General features: G+C 42.9%; 1 protein-coding gene across 2 annotated transcripts in view; it reads left to right on the top strand.

Moving 5' to 3' along the window:
- Positions 1-23333, top strand: part of PANK3 (pantothenate kinase 3) — a 74097-nt gene that overhangs the window by 12056 nt on the left and 38708 nt on the right. For both annotated transcript variants that reach the window (XM_069199344.1, XM_069199345.1), the window contains exons 2-4: positions 8455-8807; positions 11641-11894; positions 20191-20367. In XM_069199344.1, coding sequence (XP_069055445.1) covers positions 8455-8807; positions 11641-11894; positions 20191-20367 — 784 coding nt within the window. The remainder of the gene's footprint in view (positions 1-8454; positions 8808-11640; positions 11895-20190; positions 20368-23333) is intronic.

Here is a 23333-nt window from a genome sequence, read left to right on the forward strand (position 1 = left end):
TAGAGGTCTCCCATTCTGTGGCAACCACCATGCACCCACTGCATAATGTCCATGGAGGCACGAATTTGCAGGAAGGACCTGAGCCACCAAATAGGAAGAAGCTGCACATAAGGTAAACACTTCAAGACGTATGTGGCTGTCTTTTGTTAGGCCTGCGAAACCTGGGAATCTATGAACAGGGTTCCCGTTGGTACACTGTGACCCCCCCCCCCATAAGGAGTTGTGGAAATTTGTCTGCGTCGCAGGCCTCAAAGTCTACTCGCTAGAGCGAGTCATATTTTATCAGGTCAAGCTATTTTTATCACCTACTCCTCCTTTATGGTGAGTGAACTTAAGCTGGAAAGGAACAGGTTTCCTGTTCATTCAGAAAACGAATGAGCAATAAAGAGGCCTTAAAATCTTGTTTTTATGTTGACATATTTGTTGCCTGCCAAGGACAGAGGTCAAATGTCAGTTTGCCATTTTACTGCTTATCTTATCCTGGAAAATGGTGTTGACGTTTCATTCTCTTCTTAGAGTTAGAGGCTTATGTCAAATGAGCTGTCTGGCATTCATTGTGAAACAAAAGGCGGCTGTAAGATGTCATTTTTCCCCCTAAAACACAACATTTAAACAACTTGTAGATGAATAGTACAAGTATTTCAAAATATATCGGGAATTATGAAAGAACATTTTTTTTTTAATTCAGAATTGTGATGCAAACAAAGATTTAAATAGGAGCAAAACAAATCAGAACAATTAACTTTGTGATGTGCAAACGACCCACATTTGCAGAAACTCGATTTCCACACATTGTTCACTATATAGTTTTTATCAGTGAAGCCTCATGTCAGTGGGAATTTTGTGACCATTTGAATGGAAAATTTGCTGATAGCTAATACGAGTGCTACCCCTTCATGTTTCAGGTATGTATTTATTAAAAGTGATAGTTTTTAAACATGATGTAAAAAACATCCCTACTCCCACCTTGATGACAATGCGGTTAATGAACTAAGAGGCAAGTCAGCGGTCATGTGTATCCTATATGTGGCTAGGTTTGTACTGTATATGGAGCAAAGGTTTAGTCTATTAAATAAAACTGAATTGTTTTTTGTACAGCAGACATGCTGAACTCACACAGTTAAAGGATCTCTCATAAGTGACAAAGAAGAAAATGGCGACTCAATGAGTTAAAGTATTTGCCCAGGATCACATGATTTGACCCCAGTTTATAGACCTAGAACATTATAATTAGGTTGAGTAGATTATTTAAGTCACTAGACCTGCAGGCCTAGTAACATTTTTATGATTTTTCAAAGACTGCGTCACCTGGCCTTCTAGTAGTTTATTTTCCCAAACGGGGCCATCCTCGCACCACAACACTGCAAATTGAAGTAATCCCACAAGAAAGTACAACAAAAAATCTGAGAGTCCTAGTGTATTCTGTGCTAGATTTAATTTTAGGAGCTCCAGTCGTACTCTACTACGTTTGTCAGCCGAAACCAGGGACTCTAATAGCCCATTGAGCTGTTGGAACAGTGAGGCAGGCAAAATGCAAAAATAGTTCAACTAGATGTAGAGGCATCTGGGCAGCATCACCATTTTACTTAGTGTCACTCTGCCCATGACAGACAGTGGCGGGGTCTTCCAGAACGTAATGGAAGTAGTGAAGCTGTCCATAACGCTTCCCCTATTCAACTCCTACTGCCTACAATGGTTGTGCATTACCTGAATTTAGCCAGCCAATGACTCATTCTTGCATTTACAGATTTACCAGTTAAAAACAGACACACAAACTCAACAAGCATGTGGATGATACATTAAAAAGAAGTCACCACCTACTTTTTGTGGACATATGCTTTCAATATAAAAAGTACATTTTGCAATGGTATTTTAAATAGTTTATCACTTTAAAGTTTGAGCATAGTTCCCACATTTAGAAGCAACACTTTGGCCATCTGTGATTGGTAAAAGTAAAGAAACAGTTTGCACAATACAATTTCAAGAACTCTTCTCAATAAACAGCACTCAGGATGGCCATCTTTGAATGCTCAACTGTAATACTGTTAATGTACACTGATTGAGGGTTGCCAACATAATGCTCCTAAACATGATGGCCATCTCGGAACGATAAAATATGATACACTGTACAATACCATTCCAAGATAGCCGTCCAGTTTTGGAATAGTGTCTGTACATCATGAAGCAAATCCAAGAGGGAATTGATGGCAATCCAGCAGCCTGCTTGGACTGTCTCAGGAGCTGCAGGAGAAACAAGAAAAAAAGAAAAAAGAAATGGACCTACAACCCATTTGCTACATGCTGTATGCTGTTGTGAGGAGAAGCAGGATGTCAGGCACTTTATCAGATAGATGTGAACATACTTAAATACCCTTTATGTTTGTATATGTATGTAGAGGATTTTTTTATAAGGGCCTGGCAGACAACTACATCTGTGAGGCCCTCCCAAGAGGTTGTAGCCGAGAGTGTCACCGTGCAAGTTCTCTACTCCCAAGGTTTGCCAAGGACGTAACCAACACCAAATTTCATGCTTAATACAGTAGCTTGTGAGAACCGGTCTGCAAGTCTTAAAACAGTGTAATGATAATCCATCTTTAAAGGGCTATTGGTGTTTATAAATGTTTTTCACAATAGAAATTTCAGGCTTACTGCCTTTGTCATAATGTTTCCTAATCAACAGATCTGTTCCATGACATCACTTTAATGAATTAATCTGGACTGAGTTTTATTGTTGGCTTATTGCCATGATGAATTTGGGCTTAATGTAGTGAGTTTAAACTTTCTCACAAGCAGCCATGAGGCAAATTATCAGCAGAATTGCAAATACGTAAAAAATGACAGTTGGCAAAAATATGCAACCCATTTTATGAAGGTCTGGCATGGATTATCAAAAGACACACCTTCTATCCCACGGATTTATCCAAGGGAGTAACCAAAACCCTTGCTTACTAAGTTAATCTGTGAGATTTCAGTTAACATAGTACACTTCTACAGCCTTTAACAATGTTTAATAAAAATCATCACTCTAGTGTCTTTTGACTTTAATAAAAGTATCTTAAGTAAGTCAGGCCTTCTACCTTTGTCATACATTTTCAAAATAACCATATTAGACTTACGGTCTCTGACATACATTTTCCAAGTGAGCCACTCAAGCCTATAACCTTCAGCATTAACTTGTCATAGCCAACTGAGGCCACCTGCATTACAAATAAGCTGACAATAATCAGGCACACTGTTATAAAATTACAAATATATGCATATGTATGTAAACCTATGTATCTGAAAAGGGCCTAACAAGGATTATCAGAATGCACGTCTTCAAATCTAAATGCTTGTCAGAAGGGCTAACCAGTACCGAACTCTTGCTTACTATATCCATTTGCGAGATTCTATTTCATAAAATATCTGTCTACATCCTTTGACAAAGTGTAATGGCAATCCATACTTAATGTCTTATTGGCTTCAACAAACCCTTTTCAAAATAGGCTTACCGCCTTTGTCGCAAGTTTTTATAATAAAGATATCCAATGTATGGCATCTGACATAAACCTTCCTAAAGAGCCAATTAAACTCCTAGCATTTACCATTGTCTTGTTGTAATAACCAATCAAACCTATTGATTTCTGCATACGTTTTCCAAAAAATGACCCTCGGGTCACTTGGGAACTTGATCCTGAAAAGGTTTTTGAAAAAGATCATAGGAAGGCAGCATAGTGATAACCTACCCCTCGAGCCATAGTTCCACTGGGACCGTCCCAGCAGACCAAAAGTTTGTAAAAATAAAAAATGGAAAGGGGGGTGGTGTCACTGCGATCCTGCTTGTCTCCTGGGGGGACTGTAGAAATGAATTACAAAAATAAACGTGGGGTCGATGTCTCGGGGGGTATTTTGGTGCTGGCCACCCACAGGCAGATGATTACAGGATCTGACCTCCGGCTCCACCCTGCACCCAACGCTACGCCAAATTGTGTGTGCGGTGGGGCTTTGGCCGCCCGCTCGGATTTGGGTATGGTAATTGATCTTATTTGTACATTCAAGAAACCTTGGAAATTCACTGACTAAACAAGGTTAAAGTGATGTTCTATTTAAGTATGGTAATAATACCTTTTGAATAAAAAAAATCCTCAGAAATTTACTGAAAAAAAGCAAAGGTTAAAATGGCTGTACAGTTTGGTGAAAATCTCAGTTAAAATTTAACATTTTAACCTCAGAAAACACAGAAATTCACCAGTTATAGTCTACTGAGCTAACTAGAACTTGTGCAGACCGAGTAGTAAACATATCAGTTGTCCACAATTTAGTAGTTATTATTTTTTTGTTTTTTTTGTTTTTTGAGGCGCCATGAGCAGGTCAAAATACATATCATTCTTATTTATAACCCATCCAGTATGCTGTCCATCAATCCATTAATGCCCAACACCATGTTGATGTGCAATCTGGCTTCACATTTGCAATGCTCTTGATGATAATAAAAAAAAAATGTTGTGCACACTTCACATTAAGAGCCAGCAGACGCTGCATGTGTTGTTTGAAATTGTTTAAGTGAACACTTGAAATCGAATTAAAATCTGTTTAATGACAGTGCTACACTATTAGTCCTGAGAAGAGAAACTCCTAAATCCTTAAGTGAACCCATTCTTCTCTACCGGTAGGTTTAGATTTTTTTCAAGAGTGGTGTGTCTTATAAGAACTATATGTGGAATATTCCTTTCTACTAAGTGCCATAAAATTGTAGTGTAGTTTGTTTTGGCTTCCCAGTTTTTAGGTCGAGTGTGCTAGCGCTTTTACCTGTTGTCATTTTTGCGGGTTTTTAACCACGCCCACCTCATGCCCATCACTTTCATTTGTTTGAGGGCTTGCCTTTCAAAAATCACTTGATGTCATTGGTAAATGCTTTACGTTTGTCCCGTCCTGGGGAGCTTAGGTTATTGCCTTGAACACCGACCCTGTTACAGGAATAATTGCACGATTGCCAATGTACTTCATAATGGGCAAACTACTTTTTAGGGTCGAGCCTGCGTTGCATGCGCTCGCGCATGCGTATCGCAGCGAGGCGCTTTTGTATTTAGAAAAGGGCTCGGAGCCCTGTCAACTTCACGTCATTGTTTTTTATTGGTTCGTGGGCTTGCCTAATAAAATCTGCTTGCTTTCATTAGTTGAAGGCACGCATACGTCATGCCTTTTCAGGTGGCTAGCCCTCCTCGAGCGCAGCGACCAAGTACAGAAAACATGCGAGGCTCGCTGTTTTCCATCGGGCTCGTGGACTTCTTTTTCTCTAATTTACGAGCGCGATCTCGCTTGGCAGAAGTCGAGCGCTTTACATAGTTAATTTAACTTTTTCGGGTTATGTACATAAATACACTTTTGCCCGATAGGTGAAAAGTCGGGTTAGGAGTTTACAACGCGATCAGCTCTAACATGAGCAAATGCGAGACCCGTTGCATTGTAAATGCTTGTTTCTTTTGTCTGAGCTTTATGGCTGCCATGACGGTCACAACGCAAACTCGATCGGAGATATCATTTTTACTTTATAGGCACTCTGATCTGCTTGTACGTGTTCCTTGCAGCATCCATACTAACCCTGTGCGCTACCTTATGAGGACTCCAAGCTTCCACTAGACAAAAGAACGTTCTCTCTCCAGAAAAAATATAAATTGCCATTTTTGTTTTTTTTAAACATTTGTACATTACATGCACTTTGTAATTTGCCTAGTGCACGCTCTTTGCAGCAGACACATTAACCCTATTTGCTACTTTTTGATGACTCTAGGCTTCCACTAGACAAAAGTAGGTTCTTTTCCAGAAAGAACATAAATCGTCAGTTATTTTGACATTTTGACATTATTACATTATATGCACTTTGTGATTTGCCTAGCACACATTCTTGGCAGCAGACACATTAACCCTCTGCTATACCTTATGAGTCCAAGCTTCCACTAGACTAAAGTACGTTCTCTCACCAGAATGAACATTAACCCTCTGCACGACCTTGTAATGAGTCCAGACTTCCACTAGACAAAAGTTTGTTCTCTCTCCAAAAAGAACACTAATCGCCAGAGTTATTTTGACATTTTTACATTATATGCACTCTGCTCTGCTAGACACATATTCATTCTAGGACTTGTAGTTTTGTTTTTATAAGGTGATACAAGCTGGAAACCAGCCCTTGGAGTAGTATTCATAGAGTTGTCCAGCTCCCTAGTTTGATGTGTGATTCGCTCATTTAGTTTGTTTCGTCTTTGCATTCTGGGACTTGTAGTTTTATTTTTATAACATGATACAAGCTGCGAATATGAAGCAGAACCCTGACTAGATAAACTACACACGTTTGAGTCTATGAAACGTGAGCTGTGTGCATGTATTTACAAAACTAACCTCGAGGAGAGCTCACAGTTGATTATGCTGTAAAATGGTCAATATTTTATAACTAAAAGTTTGGTTCAAGACTGACTGAGAATCATTAATATGATGTGAGGTGGCTCCTTTCAAGCGTGTGAAAAATCATGGGCGTTTTGTTTGACTCCCCAAACTGCAGTAAAGGGACAGTGATCCAGTAAGCACGAATTCTTGAAGTACAATTATTTATTCCTTGCCCCGCCGGCAATGTCTCATGTACCAACTGCCAAACAATATGTTTTGCACCTTTGAGTAGTTTGTGTTTTAAGGGCCTTGTTTAAAAAAATATTCCAGAAGGCCTACTTTCCCTTTAGTGATATGCAGGGCCACTGGAATTATGTGGCAGAAAGGACCAAAATATGCGGCAGGGTTGACCAATGAATGTGGCATAAAAAGTCCAGTTATGCATTTACAATGCCAATAACTCCAACTCCAGTAAATGCAAGACCTATTACATTGCAAATCCTTGTTTATTGTTACCTTTAAAATATTGAGCTCCAATGAGAATGAAAGTGTACAGGGCTTGGTCGACCACTCACAGTGGCAAGTCTTATTTGACCAGGTCGGGCTATTTTTAATAGTTACTCCTCCCTCCCCTAATTTTCCTTCTGACTGCAAAGTTCCAGGACTTTGTAAGTTGAACTATGTGACCTGCTGCTTAGAATGTAAAATAAAAGGATATAGGGTGTTCGGTTTTTCCTAACACACAACATTTAAATGACTTAGTCAACTAAGCAAACATTTCAAAATATATTTCAGTAGTTGTGAAAGCATTTTTTTATATTTCTGTTTGATGAAAAAAATAAAAACACATTGGAATACTTTGTGTTGATGTGCAATGGATACGTTTCCTGAAACCTAATTTTCAAAGATTGTTAACACACTGTAGAGTTTTATCAGTAAAGCTGCAAGTTAACGGAGAGGTTTTTAGATAGTTCTTGGAAAGTTACTGTGTATAGATAACACTATGTTATCACATCATTGTTTAGTAATATATTTATTAAAATTGAGTGTTTAAACAAACTGAGAAACACTCCTGCCCTGATGGCAATGTTGTTAGTAAACTAAGAGGTCCTAGGTTATGTGGGCTAGATAGGTATGTGGGCTAGATTCTTGTGATGCGTGCAGCAAACGTAGTCTACCTAGTCAAACAAAAGAGAGTTTTTTGTACTGCAGAAATGCAGAACTCCCATATTTGAATGTGCAATCATAAGAGAGAATGAAGAAAAAGGCAACGCTGTAAACTATTTGCCTAGGATCACACAATTTGAGATCCGTTTATGGGTCAAGTAATTACTGTTAGGTCGAGTAGAATATTTTAAGTTACTCGACCTGCTGGTCTAGTAACATTTTTATGATTTTTCAACCCCTACTGTACTTGAGTTTATGTGAAAATAACATGAAAAATATTACCGGTGAAAATATAATCTATGTGTTTTTGATGGTAATGCATTTCTGCACAAAGTTTATATTTTTGGTGAACATAAAGCACACTGGCATTCTTCCTGTCAAAATATGGATGTGTGAGCCTTTCTGCTTTAAAAAAATGGGTATTCTACAGGAAATATATGATAGAGGAGAAAATACAGAAAAACAGGAGGATACGGAGGCATGTATAGAAGAACAGTACTCCTACCCCCAAAAAAGTTAAGTACAGTAGTGTTTTCCTCACGTGAAATTTTCACATGGAATTGTAGAACATAAATATACCAGTTTAGCCATTTCTTTCAAAAGCATTTTAAAGTAGCAATTAAAATTTTACATCCTTTTGCTTCTAAACTATAGGGGTTGGGTGTTCTTGAGTTAATGCTCAAACACTCTAAAGATTCGATGGGATATCTATAGTGAGGAAGTGTTGCAGGTGAACGGCTATGGATAATGCGTCGTACCTAGTGAATGCTTTTCATTAGTTCTCTGACATGGCGTGTAAACATGCTCAAACATTTTTGTAATGAAAGTATACTTTGCCCCTTTGAAGTAGATTGGTGTATGACATTTATTTTGATTTACTGCTCAAAATTGTTGCAGGACTAATGTTTTCATGCTTTCCTCCCACAGCCTTTCCATGGTTTGGCATGGACATTGGAGGGACCTTGGTAAAACTAACCTACTTTGAACCAATTGACATCACAGCAGCAGAGGAACAGGAAGAAGTTGAAAGCTTGAAAAGTATACGCAAATACTTGACCTCCAATGTCGCCTACGGTTCCACTGGTATTCGGGATGTGCACCTTGAATTGAAGGATTTAACCCTATTTGGGCGAACTGGAAATTTGCACTTCATTCGATTCCCAACCCAGGACCTGCCTACTTTTATCCATATGGGGAGAGATAAAAACTTTTCAACATTGCACACAGTTTTGTGTGCCACAGGGGGTGGTGCATATAAATTTGAAGAAGAATTCCTTACTGTAAGTGTTTTCTATATTTGTTTAATAATAGAATCAAATGGACAAATTTGTTGTCCTAATTCTTGAGCTCTTTAGGCAGCTACATAGATATCGGCCTGTTTTTTCCATTAGGCAAGATGTGACCTGCATGAATCGGGCTGAAACTATCTGCCATTAATAACCTGTAGTATGGATCTGGTCGATTTTCCATCAGTAACCGCGCATGTTCCCTTACAAATGCCCCCAACAACAATCTAGCTAAAAATAGCTTTGACAGGCGTGGTTAGTTTATTAATCAGGGGCTGCTCCTCCGTTACGGCAGGGGAGCGTTGCTATCTCCGCCAGCAGCGGCAGCTGCAAAACCTCTAAAAGAAATTGATAATAAACTTAGTTTATTATTGTTTTCTTCTAGAGGGGCGAGGCCACAGGAGTGACGAGGGGGAGTGCCCCACACTCCCCCTCAAAGCGCATATGTGTTTGCCAGGCTACCCAGGGCCGGCCAAACACACATGCGCACAGGGCTCTCTCCAGCTGCCGGGATGGAGAGAGCCTGCCATGCTCCCAGTCTGCCTGCGCTCCCAGCCAACCCTGACGCTTCTCTGAGCAGCGTCAGGGTTGGCCGCAGGGCAGACTGGGAGCCTGTGCCTGCAGCCGGCTGCAACAGAGACAGAGGAGTGGCGCGGCCTGCGTTCAGGTAAGTTTATCTTTTTTTATTTTTTTTATGGTGTTAATATTCAGCCCCCGCCACCCCTCCTGCTGATACCCTTCCTCCCTCCATGTAAGAGCAGCGACTGTTGTTAATAACTTACATGGGAATCTTGGACTATAAACCGTGGGCACTAATCAGAGTAAATATCTCCCTAAAAGTAATGGCAGAGATGCCACCCACTATATCTCCTTCCACTCAGCAGCACTGCTTTCAAAGGTACCATATTACTTCCTATACGAATACAGATTATTGGGCATGCCATATCCCTTTAATCACCAGTTTACCTTCTCTGCCTGCCGGTGGACCTGAGCAGGCCTTGCCTTGTCCCAGAATAGGCAACTGGCCTCAAAATATCTCATTGCTTACACGCAGTGGCAGCAAGTATTAGAACATCTTTCCTTTACTGAAGCAGTGTGTAAATTAATTTCAGTGTGCCTTTGAGCTTGTGGAAATTCTATAGGCCAGGAACATTTGTAAAGCCAGCTGTCGGTGACTTGATTCTGACTTCTTAAGTATGTTTACTTTTCATATGGTAAGAATGAATGGAATCACTCAATGGAGCTAAGCATGGAAACGCAGGGTCTGTCAGTGTCTAATTTTAGCAGGTATTAGGTATCATTTTAGTTTTCATTATGCAGTATGTCTCAGACGTGTCTAGTTGATTATTTGCATTTTAGCTCATGCATTACTGACTTTCTATTACCTGCTTCTTAAAAGATGGTGATGCTGGGGTACAGTGAGTCACATATGCCTTTAGTAGCCCCATTCCCAGTGCTGTCCGCACAACCAGATGTAGTTTATTGGCATAGGGCACTTTACATGGTATAATGTTAGCGTGTGCAGCTTACATCTAATTAGCTGAAGGTGAATGGATGACTTGGCAGCAATGTATTCACTTATCTTATTCATCTGTGAAAAGTAAGCAGTCATGGAGCAGAGTTTATGAAAGCTCAGCATTACCTTGACAAACTTGCAGGAGTGCGAAATAGATTGTCAAATCATAGCAGCCCTTGAAAACACCCAGTGGGGATGAGGACAGGACAGTCACATGACAGATTTGCTTTTGAAAGAATTTTATTACTTGTTTGGACTATTTCACATGTCGCTGAACAGTGAATAGTACCAGGGAAAGAAATTAACATGTCCCGCTCATCTCAGAAAGGCTGGCAGGCCTGGGCAGATTTAAGCATCATAGATAGCGTTGTCCTGTAGGGTCCTTTGTTTAGTCATCCTTGGTGCCATTGTGGGTGCACGGTAAATAATTCAGTAGTCTATTCCATTACTCTATATATTCAGTTAGACAAACCCAGGATTTCCCAGCCATTCATGAAACTCAGATAGAGTCATGGTCATGTGCCATGTTTTTTCTGGGCAAGTAACGGACCGCTCCAGGCCATTGAACCTTAGCCAGTCGGTCCTTCAGACTGCTCAATTGCCATACTGACCAAGTATTTAGAGACTAAATCCATGCAGCTGTGGTATGTCTCAGAGTACTCTAGATGAGACTTTGCCCCTCTACTCATTCCCTTTCAGGAAGCATCTTCTCGTGTTTATAGGAGAGCATTGGATGTTGACTATGCCCCAAGTCTTAACCCCAGAGTGATCTGGTCCATTTTGGGTTTTAGTGTCGCTGCATGGGTAAGGACCTTTCTAGTACAGATATCTGGGCTCAGCAAATCACTCAGAGTTGGAAACTCAATTTATCTGACGCCTCATTGATCCCTCTGTCAGCCCCCATGAACAGCCAAGCCCAACTGCACCAATGGTATCCGAAAATGTCCTATAAGCTGGAGGCAGCTATTTTATAAGAGAAGGAAAACAATCCCACCAATTGGTTGAAAAGCAGCTGTAAATGAGGACTCTACATCGCTACAATACCATCTAAAGGCTACATTCCATATCCTTATTAAGCCTCTTCAGCTCTCATTCATTTATTTTAAGCATTAATTGTTGCCCTTGTTTGGTAACCTCTTCAGGGTTACCTCTACTATCCAAAAACAATATGAGGAAGAGATTTCTAGCTAGGAGTAGATGATCAACATAAGTGTAACCTGAATCTTTTTATTGTATGATTTTCCATACATTAAATTTGCTGTTCTAGTTGATGCACCTCAACCGGGTTAATGCTGCCCCTTTCTTTTACAGATTGGAAACCTCCAGTTACACAAACTAGATGAGCTGGACTGCCTTGTGAAGGGCTTGCTGTATATAGACTCTGTTAGTTTTAATGGACAGGCTGAGTGCTACTACTTTGAAAATGCATCCGACCCAGACAAATGCCAGAAGATGCCTTTTAATCTAGATGATCCATATCCATTGTTAGTGGTGAACATTGGATCAGGGGTCAGTGTCTTAGCCGTTTATTCCAAAGACCACTATAAAAGAGTTACTGGAACAAGGTAAGAATACTGGTGGGAATATGGGTTGTTCATGTTTGTGGGTTTATCTTAATTGCATGTTGCAGTCTGGAAAGGTTAATACTTTAGCACATGAACTTCCTGAAGTTGTCACAAACTAAATAGATGCTTGACTGCCTGATGAGTAAAGACAATTTATAATCTCAGGAAACCGGAACATCACAATGCTTCTCATACCTATTAAGGTATGAGATATTCTTATTTTAAGATTTCATACAGATGGCATGTTCTCTAAAACCTTTAATAGGATTATTGCACACGGAGTGTAGTTCATTTCCTTGCAGGTTATCTGTGGTTTTATTTTTAATGGCCACTGGGCTGGAACCTCTTTGAAGGAGAAAGTGCTGAAATTAACAATCTTTAATTGTGGAGAATCCTCTTTAAATGGAAGGATTTATTTCTCACTGAAGGTGCAGATGATTTTAAAAGCCAGGCATTTAAGTTTATTTTGTAGTTTTAATTCACTACAAAGTAGCGAAGCCTGACTGGTGTAAATCCTTACACTTTATACACTTATCATTAGACTGATTCAACCCTCTCTCCCCTTCTTCGGTACAGTGACAGCTAAGTGGTAGGCTGTAGAGACTGGCTTGTCTCTGCAGCCTGCCACTGCCATATCATTGTGCGGATGTCTTTGCTGCTTGCTGCTGCATTGTCTCTGTACGGACTCAGAAAAATGCCTGAGACAAGGCCATACTTAAAACTAGTCTGTAGCTGTCAGTGGCCTGAGGTGCCATAGTACCTTTCTTTCTCAGCCAAAGACAGCGGAGCTGCACACCAGACCTATAACAGCAGTGAGGGAAAGAAAGGTTCAATCCACAAACCATTTTGCTCGGACGCGTGCATGCGTGTGTTCGTGTGAGTGTGCACACGTCCTTAGGGTGCAGCTGCTTTCTACTTTGTTAGAAAAGTTTCTGCCCATCCTTTACCTTACTTGTCCTGAACTGTGTGCAGATACAGACACCATACACGAGATTGCTACAAGGGAGCAGATCCCAGTGGCATACTTTCAACATGAAACTTCCACCAACCCAAACCTTGCTGTCTGGGTACTTTATAACCAAAGCGCCTGAGCCGTGAGAAAATTCCATGTGGCTAAATACGCAGCATGAGGTCAAACACAAATTCGGTTTCTGTTCTCTTGCTTCTCCCCTTGAAGAGAAAATTATTGTTTTCCTTGTCACTTTCAGCGCGTTTAATATCACTTGTCAATTATTTTCCCTTTCTGGGAATTGAGGTCAGTCCGTTTTTTTTTTATTTTAATAAAAAACACACCCTATCCCACCTGTTTAAAATTACCAAGATTGGGGTTGTTTCCTTACTCCTAGACCCTCTATTACACTTCAAACAACTCTGCACCTCATGATGTGCTGGGGATGCTTGGAAACTCATTATGCAAGAGCTGAAGCCATTGGCACTGGTGATGCTTCTTTTCTTTATATTCATGCCTTTGTTATCTCTGAGCCAGAGGTTGCAAGGGTCTCCAGGACTACCCTTGATGGGCCCCTAAATGAGCTATTTATATGCTTCGCCTTCTGGGAATATCTGTGCCACCCTCTTTCTATTTTCAGTTCGCCATTACTGGCTGTACCTATTTATTAGTTAATTACCAATTGAGTTCACTAGCTTCTCCTCCAGAAGGCCCGTTTGACAAAAAAAAGTGACCACAACCGGATATCAACAGACTGTGAGCCATTTTGTCAAATCCACCTGTGCTATCATTTTAACACCCACACGCCTTTCCAGTAGTCTTAGCGTGAAGAGAAATGTGCGTGCTAAGCCGGATTTTGTCGCGTTTTATTGTTTGGAAGCACATGTGGAAAATAATCTGCTGATTTATGCAAAGTGCAGTTTATGTAATATAATTGACCAATTTTTATAATCCCCAATAATCACTCTTGGTGTCCATTTTCCCCATGAGTAAAAGCGAAAGCATAAATCGTCCCCCTGTATACAAAAGAATACTTTGTTACAAAAGTTTGTCTCTTCCTGTTCCTAATAATCAAATGTAGCTGAAACATAATGCTTCGTGCATTAACGATGTAAGACTGGATTAGTTTTTTTTTCTAAACTCAGCGTTGCCTTTGTTCCTGATTATCTAAGGCATGTTGCTGACTCAGACAGCTGACAGCAGATAGCTGTGTCCTACAACTGGCAAATAAAGAGCTAATTCTTTGGCCTGTCCCTGTTGCCGAGTTTTCATTAATTCAACTTGTTTCTGTTTGTGTTCTCTCCAGCTTAAAAGGGAGTTTGCCTTTATTCCCCCATATCTTGTCCTCTTATTGAGTAAGTCCATGCCTCAAGACGTACTACTATTCAGTAACTGTGTTGTTTATTCTCTTAACAACTGCCTTGGACTTTGTACACTTGATTAATGGAGTGAATGTTTAGTGGAATTTAGAACTCTCATATTCATGCTATACACAATACTGGCCCAGGCCCCAGCTCAAATCTACCTTTGTACACTAGTGGAATTTTGGTTCACTTTAGATGATTTATGTCCTTCTTAATATAGTAAATCAATCTTGAAAAGTACAATTATCTATAAACTATCTTCCAGAATCCCACAAAAAAACATTTTGTCATTTTCACCATGTGAGTTATGGTTGCCAGTACCAGCAGTTCATGACTTCTGAGGACTCCTTTCTAAGCAATTTCTATGTTCTGATCGATACTTCTAAACACAGAGTCCTCATCTGTAGAATACTCCCAGCTGCTAGACTGGATCCACATGTTTAAACCGCAGTGCTTCTGTGTGCCTGTAGTTGGCTCAATGCAGCTCTGCAGTAGATGTGTTCTGCCCTATGAGTAATGCTAGAGCTGCATATAAGTGCTACCCTGTGCACAAATATGGCCCTCCCTAAAACCACTGGGTTTAAGTCTTATAGGGGCAAAGAAAAAGTCTGACAGATCCCACGAGATGTGCTTGGTAGTCCTGTGAGGAGTGTACCCTTATGAGGCCAAGGCGATCTGGAAATACCAAGCAATGCTGAATGTCACTGAACGCTGAAAGTAGTCTTGGAAGTCCCACTCCTGCTCTAAGCTCAGAGCGGTGACCTGTTCAGCTCTTGAGGCCATTCCCATAACAGGGCTTTGTTATTCTCCAAATTGAAGTGGAAGCTCATGAAAGCCAAGCGAGGTATGTCCCATTCCTGCCACTACCAATGGGAGAAGCTGCAAGCAGGTAATGGTGCCTGCCAGCCTCTCTTGCAGTCCCAAACTGAGGAACCAATATGCTTGACTGATCCCAAGACATTCAGATCTTCAGGGTCCACCAGTAATATCACACCTGATTGAGGTCTTTCAAGAGGCCATGTTGCACATTTTTGGCACTCTTCCAGCTCTCTTTGGTATGTCCTCAGGCCCCAGGGATCCACAGAGGCCTCTAGTCGGATTACCACTGGTGAGTCCTTCTTCAGACCTTCTGTGCCTCCTGAGTGCACCTTTTGCCAGAGCCAATTTCCAACCTTGCACCAAAACCCGTGCAGTCCCTTTGATAATGACGCTTGTGTTGAGGAAGACCTCGTTCCTATAGTCTCATCTGTCTTGGTGAAGACTTAGGCCCTCATTACAACCCTGGCAGTCGGTGTTAAAGGGGCGGTAATACCGCCAATAGGCCGGTGGTAAACAAAAATGGGATCACGGTGGAAACCACCAACACAGACAGCGACTTTAACACTCTGACCGTCACGGTGGTTGCAACAAACACCGCGGCGGTCACTGCCAACAGACAGGCGGAAGACAATGTACCACCCACACTATTACAACCCGCCAATCCGCCAGCTTTTCCAGGACAGTACCAACGCCATCAAAAGCACAGCGGAAACAGTCTTTGGAAGGGAAACCCCTCACCTTTCGACAATCAACGAAGAACCAGGACGCCATGGAGCCCGAGGTGCAGGTCCTGCCGATGCTGGTCTACCTCCTCAAATCAAATATCAAAGGAGGTGGCGGCTACGAAGACCACAGTGAGTACCGCACCTAGCACACAAGGGATGGTGGGGGAGAGAGTGACACACACACGCAACACCCCCACTCCCTCCCACAACACCATACACACAAACACATGCCTCAACATTACATTTACACCCCGTTACCCCCTGGAAGAACGCAAGGACAAAAGGAATTTTGTTAAATCAGTGATATTTTAGAAATAGGCAGATATACTTATCGACTAGAAAAACAGTGTATACAAATATTTACAATATGTACGGAATGCCGTACACTATCCTTTGCAAATGTCCGTGGCCCACTGGCCCAAAAATCATGGGCCAAGCCCACACTTGACTCCTGCCTCAATACGGAGAGAACACTGCAGGGTCATCAGGTCGAAAGCACACAGGCACCTCAGGGGGACGGGGAAGGGGTGGGGCACCTCATCTGGAAGATGGTACTACACCACTGCTCCTCGAGGGGGCTCCATGCCCACAGCGATCTCCTGTGGAGTGCAAAGCCACAGTCTCTCAAGTCGGTGGGTTGCTGCTGCTGACAGTTGTTGTGGCAGGTGGCGGTGCTTGCGGCGGTGCCTGCAGTGGGGATGCTGGCGGTGCTGTCCGTGGTGCAGGCGCTGGTAGTGGTGGAGGGAGGCACCAGCCCGTCTCCTCCAGCCTCAGATGGCTGCCCACTGGGGGTGCTGCTGCTGACAGTTGTTGTGGCAGCGGCGGGGCAGGTGGCCATGCTCGCGGCGGTGCTTCCCATGGTACAGGTGGCGGGGCTGCCTGTTCTGATGGTGGTAGCAGGCCCTCACCTGGAGCCTCCGAGGCCTGAAGTGCCTTGCCTTGGCTTTTCTGCCCCTTCCTCACCTTGGCAGATGCTGCTGGGACCTTGGCACTGGCAGCTGGAGTTTTGGAGGAGGCCTTGCTGGGTGGGTCGTGCTCCTTGGCCGTGCTGCATGCTGGCCCCTTCTTCACCTTGGCAGGTGGCGGAATGGGTTGGTCCTTTGCAGGGGTCGTGGCATACTGCCTGGCCTGACGGGTGCCCCCTTTGATCATCTGGGAGTTGCATGTACCACAGCGGACGCTAACTTGGTGGCTGAGGTGCTGGCCTGGGATCTGGACACCCTTGCCGGAGGGGGGTAGGGAAGACGTTAACGTTTGCAGGAAAAGTTTTTTAGACACACTGGGACGGGAAGATGGAGAGGGTTTGGGAGTGGAGGAAGAGGGAGTGGTTGTAGAAGGTGTCTGTCTGCCGAGTTTGGGTGAAGGTGCATGGGCTGGATGCTGTTGTAAGGTGGATGCCTGTTGGGTGGGTGGGTGCTTGCGTTTGTGTACTTTGGGAGGAGGGGTCACAGACACACTTGGAGAGGACACAGGGGACGTGTGCATGGTTGTGGGGGTGGTGACTGCCAATGAGGTGTGTGTTGTAATGGGCATGCAGGGTGGTGGATGAGGATGTAGTGCATGCAGGTGTGAGTGGAGATGATACTGGGAGGAAGTTGGACGATTAGGAGGAGGGGTACAGTGAAGGCAGTGTATGTTGGTGTGTTTGCTTGGGCATGGTGCTTGTGTGAGTGCCTGTGAGATGAAGTGTGGTGCTTATGTTTGCCTGAGCCACTTTTGTGTGGTGATTTGGGTGCATGCTGGTCTGAAGGTGTGCTTGGGATAGGCTGATGTTGAGGGGATTGGGACCGGGTAGAGAAAGTTGGAGGGGGGAGGCTAGAGACGGGGACAATGGCTCCCATTAGTGCTGTGGCCAGAGCCTGAAATGCTCTCCGTTGGGCTGCCATGCCAGAGTGAATGCCCTCCAGGTATGCATTTGTTTGTTGCAAATGCCTTTCGACACCCTGGATGGCATTCCGAATGGTTGACTGTCCAACAATGAGGGATCTCAGGAGGTCAGTAGCCTCCTCACTGAGGGCAGCAGGGCTGACTGTGGCAGGTCATGAGGTGCCTGGGGCGAAGGAGATGCCCACCCTCCTGGGTGAGCGGGCACGAGAAACACGCTGAGGGGCTGCTGAAAAACCCTCATTTTTCCTCCCTTTTATAGTCCACCTATTGCTCCCAAATTCTTTAATCTCTCTTTGGGTTGGTTGTTAACTTTTTTAACTTTTTTACTGCATCTGATGTTTTCTTCTGCTTACTGGATGCTTGCAGACCATATTTTTTCTTCTATTTTTCTTCTACTTCCTCATGTGAAGACACCTTCTTCTGAAGTGTAGATCAGCGGTTCTTAAACTTTTGACTTCTTTGTACTCCACTGAATCATTACATAAATGCTGGAACCCCCAACCAAGTCATTATTGGAAGCCAGGGACCACCGGCCTCCACAATTTCTATGATTTGATCCTTAAAATAATTACCCAAAAATAAAGAAACAAGTAGACACCATACAAATGCTCAAATATTAAAATATTTGTTTGTTTCACAATCAAAAATATAGAAAAAGTTTAAACATTTTTAATTTTGCTTCTTTATTTGTATTTACTCTATAAATTTAATATTTTATTTTTAATACTATTTACTTTTGTGAAACAGTCACAACCCCCTTGGATAGGCCTTGCGGCCCCTTAAGGGTCCTCAGACCGCAGGTTAAGAACCACTGCTACAGATTGTAGTCCCACAACACTTTTCTGTCACCCTGCCATTGTGACCCTACTTTACCTGTACTTGCTGGAACAACATTCCTATTGAATAATGCTGCTTTTTTTTGTGCACTTTTTTCCGTGCAAGTTGTGAACGCCCTACCTGCTGTGAGCCCTCTTTTTAACTCAAATTGTTTGACCTCTCTATACATCCGTCTGATGTAACCTTATTTTCTCTATTCTGTAAGTTTGTGAACTTATTTTACATATCCATGTTGTAAGCAATTTGTACTTGTGGAACGTTTTTCTTCCTTTCTCTACCTCTGATGTGACCCGGCTCTTTTTAACGACTATTATGAGAGCGATCTGCCACATTATTGTGGTCGAAATATCAAACTACAAAAATGTTGGGACTATAATATAGGCACCTGAAATATTGTGGTGGAGTCAATAATAACAAATCCATACTTTTACTAAGGTATATTGGGAGTCAAAATTCTGGTCCCAATATATGTGTACGGTCAATAATGTGATATACAAACCTGGACCCTTTCTTTTGCCTCTCCTGCTATGGACTGTCTCTTCCCCTATGTATTCGGTCTTTCACTTAATCTGTACTACCTGCTTTACCTACTGCGTCTCTCCACCAAATGTAGATTCTTTATTTCCGTCCATCATTTGTAGTGTATAGTTTTTGGTTTCTGTTGTGAAATCTCTTTTTTTGTGTCCTGCACAATTTTCTCTCTTCCATCTTTTCATTCCCCTTATTACTTTATTCTCATTGAAGATAACCCTGAAATGTAGACGTTGAGTGGGTGAACACGTGCTTACACGCTCTCATATCTGTGGAAGGCAAGAAAAAACACAAATGGAATGCTAGATTTGAGCGTAGTTGCAGGTGTGTGTCCGATTTTGTGTGTGGCTCATGTCTGGAGCAGAGGAGGTGTGCTTCCTAATCCAGAAGAAAGCCAACAGTTGGGATTAAGTGGTAGCAACATCAATCCTTACTGTGGAACTCAGATGCTGCTATAGTCTGTACTGTATTTTATTTTTCAGTTAGCGCGGCTGCAAAAGTGTACTTTATATGTAATAGACTATTTTTTGGTAAGAATTCATGCGTGTTTGCTCAAATTCTGAATGCAGATGGAGGCATTGCATCTTATTTCGATCTGGAGTGCTTCATATGATCTAAACGCCCGTTCAGTTCATTTGGGAAAGTAGCTTGTGAAGTCCATATTTTTAGTATACTATCTAAATGATAACTCCTCATTATCATGTTTCCAAGATGGTTCCTTACGTTCTTACGCTGTATATTAAAATATCTTTGAATTAATTTTATATCTTGCGCTGGTAGTTCTTACAGATAAGTTCTTTGGAATGTCTTTGTTCTGTAAATATAGAGATATCCCTTGCTCCAAGTTTTCAGGCAGAAAGTAAACACATGAATGTTTGGTTAGATAGTGATACAGTCAGCTTCAAGAGACCCCCGCTTGGTAGTTGGGGGTTATAATACAGTCAAATCTTGTTAAAATATCTATGGTTAAAAAGAATAAAGCATTCTAAGCAAATTTTAAATTGGTTTAATATTTCCCCAGAGTTGATTACGTGTGATTTTATAAAGTTAGCCTCGATATGTAGTTTTAGGATTAGACTTTTATAATGTGCCACTTCATTCTGATCATTTTTTTAAGAAAACATTGCTGTGTGTATTAGAACCAGACATTAAGGTAGCTAAATTATCTTCTCCTCCTGTCTTAGCCTCGGTGGAGGAACGTTTCTAGGCTTGGTTAGTTTGCTTACTGGATGTGAAAGTTTTGAGGAGGCTCTTGAAATGGCTTCTGCTGGAGAAAGTACCCATGCTGACAAGCTCGTCCGAGATATCTATGGAGGAGACTATGAACGATTTGGATTGCCAGGGTGGGCGGTGGCATCAAGGTAAGCACACTCTACATTAGTCATTTTTTTGTCATGACACATTTTCTGTAGCAGATTAAAATGCTTTCTTTTTTGTAAAATAGATGTCTTATTGTTTGTAACCTGAGGGACTATTTTTAGGAAAATACAGTGCTTTTCTTGGTCTTCAGTTGTATATCGAACCAGTCAATATGTGAAGCGTATAAAGGGGCACTAGTGCTCCATCTGTGAAATAATTGACCAGGCTTTGACCTGGCAATGGTTTGTCAATCATGAAAGATTAAGGTCCTGATTTACATATTGATAGATGCGTTACTTCGCCACAACAATGACGGATATCTCGTCCCCTGAAATCTAAATCCCATTATATTCTATGGGATTTAGTTTTCAGAGGATGGAATATCCGTCACCGTTGACGAAGTAACCTGTCCAAGTTTACCTAGGCTTCATTTACGCAACCTCATATGGTGGTGGTGCAATGTAGCCTGCTAAACCACCCTCAAGCCTTATGTCCGTGTTTAACCTCTTATCTGGGCATTTGTTCTCTTCTGTCATTTCAAACTCCAGTTTAAAGCTAATTTAGTCCAGAGTGGCAATTTGGATGCACTTTATGGTGACTAAGTTTAACAGTGAACCTATAAGGGGGCGTGGCCACGATAACAGAAAGGACGGGCACTCAATAACGAGCTCCATACGGGCCCTGAATACATTCTGCATAATGCTATCTGTGAGTGGTGGTGAGAGTCGTACCCCGTGTGGAATCAAACCGCACAGGGCACCGAAAGTAATGTTTGAAGAGACAACACCCGGGCCCGATGAATAGATGCGATGGTGGAACATGCAGCGAGCGTGAGAACGACTTACCGAGAGGTGGGGGAGGCAGCCTACCGATAGTGGAGTGCATTGTGGCAGCCAGAGGTAGTAGTAAACTGAGGTGGAGGCTGCAGTGGCATACAGTGCAGGGGCCCGTCTGTGTCCTGGGCGGTCCCGTACGGTGACCTGTTGACTGAGGGAAGACCAGAGATGGTGGAAGGCGTGGTGAGTAGGCAGTCTTCATTGGCAAGGGCCTGTGTTAGCTGAGGCCAGCAGGGACAAGTGCAAGCCCCTGCTGGTGTGCGCTTCACTGCGAGCCAGCTCTGTGAGACTCTATGCTTAGGGTTGCACAAGATGAATGTGCGGGTCCCTGCCAGCGTGTCCCTAGACCCAAACCCACATCTGGGCCTTGGAGACTGGAGGAATGGTAGGTCAGGACAGCGATCCCCAGGTGGTGTGCCCCTGGGACACTTGAGAGCTGAAGGCCAGCAGGGTAGATGAGCAGACTTCCCCGGGCCCTAAGCCCTGGCCTGTGCTGGGGGTCTTGAAGGCCAGAGATCGGAGGCCTACAGGGGCAGGCTCGGCTGGTGCGCTTCTGGCCCATGTTCAGGAGGATCGGGGGACAGTGACCGGAGTGGTGCGGTACCCCATCCCCCCAGTCGTTTTTTTTCCAAACTGCTGAAGAGGCCTGGACATGACTCGAAGAGAGACTGAGATTCAATAGTAGTGAGGTGCGAAGGAAAATAGGCTAGTGGAAGAGATGATTACTCTGAGTCACAGTGGCCACTCCAAAATAAGGCAGCTCAGGCCTCCAGACGCCTAAAAGCAAGTTCCGAGCTGGAGCCAATCATGCAATCCTCCGACTCGGATAAAGAGGCTTGGACAACCACAAGGAGAAGAGAAGCGAGGCGACCTGCCATTTAATGACAGGGAGTGAGGATATGCCCTGACTCGTAAGAGTCAGGACCCTGGATTCGCCACATCCCTTGGCGTCAGCCGTAATTAGACTTGAGGAGGGGGAGACAGATCAAGACTCCTCAAGAAATAACTTAAAAGGGGTCAACTCCACTGGCCGTCTACAGACTGACTTTGGGGCACTAAAGTTTGAAATCCTAGCTCCCCCCGCAACATCTGCTTGGTTCTGGGACGTAGCAACCATAACAGCAGCGCTTAACATTGAACAACTTATTATTGCGGTTTTGAGTTACTATTTGGGGTATTTTGCATGGGTAGGGTGGAATTACAGACCTCTCTGAACTCTCTGTGGACCAGTTCTTCAGTAGGGGGCGGTAACATCCGCAGGAAACAGTGGGGGGTGATGGGAATTCACAGGTTGGATGGTTACCTTAGGCCTAGAGGTATGGAGACAGCAAACATGTGACAAACACCATGTAATAGAACCGAGGCAAAGCAGGACACATGAGCTGGGGAGGGGGCAGACACGCTACATAGATTAAAGATGTGCGTCCTAGACGGAGGAGAACAATAGATATATATTCTGTCCTGCAATGTAAATGGACTGGGTGATAAAGTCAAGCGAGGGTTGGTAATAGAGTATATTAAAAGGTGCAAGCCTGACATAGTCTTTTTTCATGAAACCCATCTCGGGGGTCCTTACTGCAGCTTTATTGTCAGGGGGACATACTCTGTACTAGCACACGCAAGATTCACCACCTCATCCAGAGGGGTGGCGAGCCTAATCAAGAGACCCCCCACCCAGTTCCAGATCATTAAAATATGAAGAGACCAAACTAGAACTTTTGTAGCGGTCCAAAGGTGATGGAGTAGAAAGGAGATGACACTGGTGAGTGTCTGTGCCCCACCACGGCTCCAGCAGAAGACGTATGCTAAAGTGACAGAAGTACTTCTGGAATAAAACTCGCCCCTTCATCTTGTGGAGGGAGACTTTAATGATGTTATTAACCCTGAGCACGATCAATCATACCACACAGTAGCCTTGCCGCAGAGAACCCCACTGACTGATATGGTCAGGCCTCAAGATTTATGGAGACGTCGTCAACTGGGGTACACACAATTATTATACTTTTCTGGGGTTCATACAACCTTTTCTAGACTGGACTACATCCTAGCTCCTGCAGGCAAAATGGCAGTGATTGATGAGGCAGAATACTTAGCGAGAGGGTTGTCTGATCAATTCCTTCTGTGGCTGGTAA

This window comes from Pleurodeles waltl, chromosome 7 (genome assembly GCF_031143425.1).
Source record: "Pleurodeles waltl isolate 20211129_DDA chromosome 7, aPleWal1.hap1.20221129, whole genome shotgun sequence".
Taxonomy (NCBI): Eukaryota; Metazoa; Chordata; class Amphibia; order Caudata; family Salamandridae; genus Pleurodeles; species Pleurodeles waltl.